The sequence below is a fragment of the Glycine soja genome, chromosome 11 (assembly GCF_004193775.1).
Source record: "Glycine soja cultivar W05 chromosome 11, ASM419377v2, whole genome shotgun sequence".
Classification (NCBI taxonomy): domain Eukaryota; kingdom Viridiplantae; phylum Streptophyta; class Magnoliopsida; order Fabales; family Fabaceae; genus Glycine; species Glycine soja.
This window is the reverse complement of record NC_041012.1, coordinates 19,277,124-19,281,734: the sequence shown is the minus strand read 5'-3', so window position 1 is coordinate 19,281,734 and position 4,611 is coordinate 19,277,124. Positions and strand designations below refer to the sequence as shown.

Genomic DNA, 4,611 nt, shown 5'->3' with positions numbered 1-4,611 from the left:
TTAGGGTCATAACATGCATTAAATTTCTAGGAGTCCCTGCAACTATAATTACAGTCATAGAGACCGTTTGGGTATAAAGGTAGAAGTATTTTTGAGAATTTTTAAAAAAAATTTTACTGAAAAAATTAGTAAAAAACCTCTAAAAACACTTATGAAGTTCACAATTTTCTGCAATATCAAAACTCACAATGAAATTACAACTTTGATCATAATCGTATTTAAAACATGGATTTGAGTCACAATTGCAATTATTAACTTCGATTTAAAATCTTAAGGTAACACCAACGAGCACCACCTCTTACACAAAAGCAAGAAGAAAAAGAAAAGTTCAAGGCATTGACATCATTAACTTATTTGACAAAAGTGATCACCCCCCCTCTCTTCCACCACCCACTATTGCTATTTTCATTTTCTTTTTTAACTCTCTTTCTAATGCTAGTGGTTGTCTCCCTCTTGTTACCCTTTTTCTTATTCATAGACTCACAATGAAACTCTGAAGTATGTTAGCAGCTAAACACCCCAAAGGGCAGTAGTATTGTAGTTAAAAACTTTGTAGTACATGGGGGATGAGAGATGGAGGATAATAATAATAATAACAACAACAAAGCAGAGAAGCAGCAAGATGATAGTAGCCACCACCACCCATCTCTCCTCCTTCCTAACCCTAATCATAGCACCACCATCAACAACAACACCAAGGAGGATCATCATCATAGGTTGAAGAGAGATGAGTGGAGTGAAGGGGCTGTGACAACCCTTCTTGAGGCCTATGAGGCCAAATGGGTGCTGAGAAACAGAGCAAAACTTAAGGGCCATGATTGGGAAGATGTTGCAAAACATGTCTCAGCAAGAGCAAACTCCACCAAGTCACCAAAGACTCAGACACAGTGCAAGAACAAGATTGAGTCCATGAAGAAAAGGTACAGATCAGAGTCTGCCACCACTGCTGATGCCTCCTCTTCTTGGCCTTTGTATTCTCGCCTCGACGTTCTTCTTCGCGGGACCGCACCGATATCTTCTTCACTGTCACCACCACCTATAGCAGCAGCAAGACCAATAATAGCAGCACCATCGTCTCAATCACCACATAACCAGGCTTTGGTGTTGTTGGAGCCACCTCCTTCTGTTGCTCCTCCACCAATTGCAATTGCACAAAACTCATATGGCTCCAATGGTGTTGAAAGACTACTAGCAAAGGTAGATTTTTTTATTTTATCCATACAAATTAAACATAGGAGATTTATAACACTTGCTCAATCAACTTAGCTAGACCTTTCTGGTAGCCAAGGTAGATTTTTAAAATGAAGCACAATTTTTCATTTTGGGTAATTGATTAACTTTGGTTTGATTCTTTTTGTTGCATTTTATGAGCATGACTCATTTATTTCTATTAACTGTGAGGTTGGGATTATATTATGGATTACATGGCTCTAAACTTTCTGCTAATTAGGTGTAACATTCTATGCATAGGACTTGTGAGAAGCATTTTCTTTAATTTGTTCATTAAATACTTTTTCAAAAATGTATGATTGTTGCATCAAGCAGCTAGAGTGTCATATAATAGAAAAAAACATATCTTGGATTTTTTTATATCCCATGAAGTGAGAAGATATGATTTCTGAAAATTTATGTTCATTCATCGTGTGAGTATTCTGATTGATTTTCTTTCCAATAGAAGTAGGACGATAAATAATTCCCAGAAAGTAAGTGAAACTCATCTCTTTTTTTAAAAGCTACTGGAGGTCATTTACTGCAATTAAGAAGTGAACAATAAAGTAAAAGTCATATTCAAATAATTAATTATATTATATTTAAGAATTACTGTAAGTAAATGTTACTGTACTATACATTTACACTGTGAAAGATTATTATACTGATATAATCATAAAGTTGACTTAAGTCATACTTACTATTTACCATAATTTTTAATTAATTCACAATCTAAAATCATTTACATTCAAAATACATAAAAATTAAACCCATTCAAATAGTTAATTTATATATTAAATAAAAGTTACTAAGACCCATTATTAGGAGATGACTTAAACTTCCATTATACTTTATATGCATTATATATAAAAATCATTGCAGCGGACAAAAATATGTGTCTTAATGTGTAGGAGCTATGTTGCTAACTTTTAATATACTTTAACCTTATATTATGCAAGTAAAATTGACATTATAACGGACAGTACATATGTGGCCGTTGGAATTGAGATGATTTGAGTGTGTTAGAATTGTCATCTTATGTTTCAAAATATATTATATACATACACATACATATAAATTAATATTAAAGTTTTGGCATTAATAGGAAGATGGGATAGGAGCCAAGTCATCTGAGCATGTATCTAACAAGAATCCAATGGACTCGGATAGTAGCACACCTGCCCTTTACAGTGAAAAGGACAAGGTGAGATGCAACAAGAGGAAGATGAAAAGTGAGAACAACAAGAGGAGAAGGAATAATAATAATGAAGACATGGAAATAGTAGAGAGCATAAGGTGGCTTGCTGAAATGGTGGTGAGGTCAGAACAAACAAGAATGGACACAATGAAAGAGATTGAGAGGATGAGAGTTGAAGCTGAGGCAAAGAGAGGAGAAATGGAGCTTAAGAGAACTGAAATCATTGCCAATACACAACTAGAGATTGCTAAGATCTTTGCAAGTGTCAATAAAGGTGTTGATTCTTCACTAAGAATTGGAAGAAGTTAATTAAGGGTATATTATGGGAGGTGATCACATGTTTGGTATGTGTACAAATTTTATAGTCAACATAATATAGATTGAATGAGAGGGAAAATTGTAACAAGTATGTAATATGTAATTGGCCTAACCAGTGAAAGAGAGCTCCATATATACGGTAGGGATAATAATTATCTCTCCTAACTTTAATTATATACTTCTAATTGTAACCTTCTCTTTCATTAATTATAAGAAATGAAGGGATACTTCTTCTATTATGTCTTTCACCTCTTTTGGAAGGCTTTTTTTTATCAAAATATTTTTTAAAAATTATTTTACTATTTAGGTTGGTCAAGAAACATATTACCAATATCCGTGGTTTTTGTCACATTGGCAATGGGAGGCATCCGTCAATGTTACTTGGGAGACGTCACTTTGATGTTTGTCACCTTATCATATGGCTTATCAGAACTAGTGACACCACTCTGAATCATGCTACCAGGTGATGTCCATTGACATTTTTTTTGCTAAATTACAAAATTAATAGAAATTTTTTTAAAGAAAAATTAATAGAAAATTAGTATTCATCAAATTTTACTTGTTACACAATCATATTTTATTTTTCCTTTTGGGCTTTGTTAAATATTACTTGTGAGCCTCTCTAATGGCCTTTAATGATTATTATATTATAATTTATTTGTACCAAAATAAAATGTTATGATTCATTAATTTGAAATTAACTTGATTTTTTTTTTCTGAATTGCTTGGACAATAAGGCTCAAGGTAGAATTATATATTACTTAAAATAGAGGGGCTAACATTTGCATCCACCCTCATGGAAGTTCCAGCAAAATTAGGTAAGCTATCATAGAAAGTTACATTCCTATCGTTGGTTAAATCATCTTTGGGAAAACAATCTACCATAGTATTTGCCTGGCAAAGTACATGGACAATGGAACAAGAAGTAAATGTTTCCTTGGTCTTCACAATCTCAGAGGCAAGATCTACAAATTGGGCTTCATGATATCTAGGATCCTCCACAAGCTTGATAGCTTCAGCACAATCAGTGTCAATAATAATAGCTCTATAACCCGAATCACAGGCCATATTCATACCAAATAGAATGGCCCAAAGCTCAGGCCCCATAATAGTACAAATGCACAAGTCTCCTTGAAAACGCTTTCAGAAAATCACCTTTATCATTTTGGAGCACAACAACACAAGTGGAAAAAGCCACCGAGGCAAGGTAAGAGTCATCACAATTAATTTTCATAGTACCCTGCAGAGGCTTCTTCCACATTCTAGAAGAATCATGGTTTCCATTATCATCATTTGGTGTTAATAACATATGAGTGAGTTTGCTTCTACTTATATCACGTACAGTCGTACACCACTCCAAACACTCAACACTAGATCCAGAGTGTCTGTCCATTTATTATTGAAGATGAATTCATTCCTTCTCAACCAAATATGATCAACAATAGTTCCAAACAAAGTGTTCCACTTCACCTCTCCCTCTATTCTCATGCTGCAAACATTCATGGTAAGCCAACTAGGCATATTGGTTGCACCCATTTATAGTCTCTGAGCGCATGCATCACATCTTCTACCTTATCTTTACACTACAGGCAGATGGCATCATTTGTCATATGCCGTCAAAATCTCAACTCATTAGCAGGCAACACCCCAAGACCAATTTTCCATAAATGAAATCTAATCCTTTTCGGGTCATCCCAACGCCAAATGTTTTTAAATAACATAAATTCTTGAAGAGTATAAGCATTATACAATTTGAGATAAGCATCCTTCACCGAAAAGCACCATCAACAGCTTTATTCCACTCTAAATAATATGTTTTACTAGCCACACAAGGTGGCATCAACATCTTTATACTTTCAACAACATTCACTGGTAAATCGACAACA

General features: G+C 34.3%; 1 protein-coding gene across 1 annotated transcript; it reads left to right on the top strand.

Moving 5' to 3' along the window:
- The first annotated feature begins 329 nt into the window (after positions 1-329).
- Positions 330-2,973, top strand: LOC114374241 (trihelix transcription factor ASIL2-like). Its single transcript, XM_028331863.1, has 2 exons — positions 330-1,197; positions 2,315-2,973. The coding sequence occupies exons 1-2, from the start codon at positions 574-576 to the stop codon at positions 2,714-2,716; spliced, it is 1,026 nt and encodes a 341-aa protein (XP_028187664.1). The 5' UTR covers positions 330-573; the 3' UTR covers positions 2,717-2,973.
- The last annotated feature ends 1,638 nt before the right edge of the window (positions 2,974-4,611 follow it).

Excerpts from the sequence above, each read along its gene's own strand:
- LOC114374241 (XM_028331863.1), top strand. The coding sequence starts at position 574 with ATGGAGGATAATAATAATAATAACAACAACAAAGCAGAGAAGCAGCAA. Across the intron at positions 1,198-2,314 it reads TTGAAAGACTACTAGCAAAG|GAAGATGGGATAGGAGCCAA; the intron begins GTAGATTTTTTT and ends TGGCATTAATAG.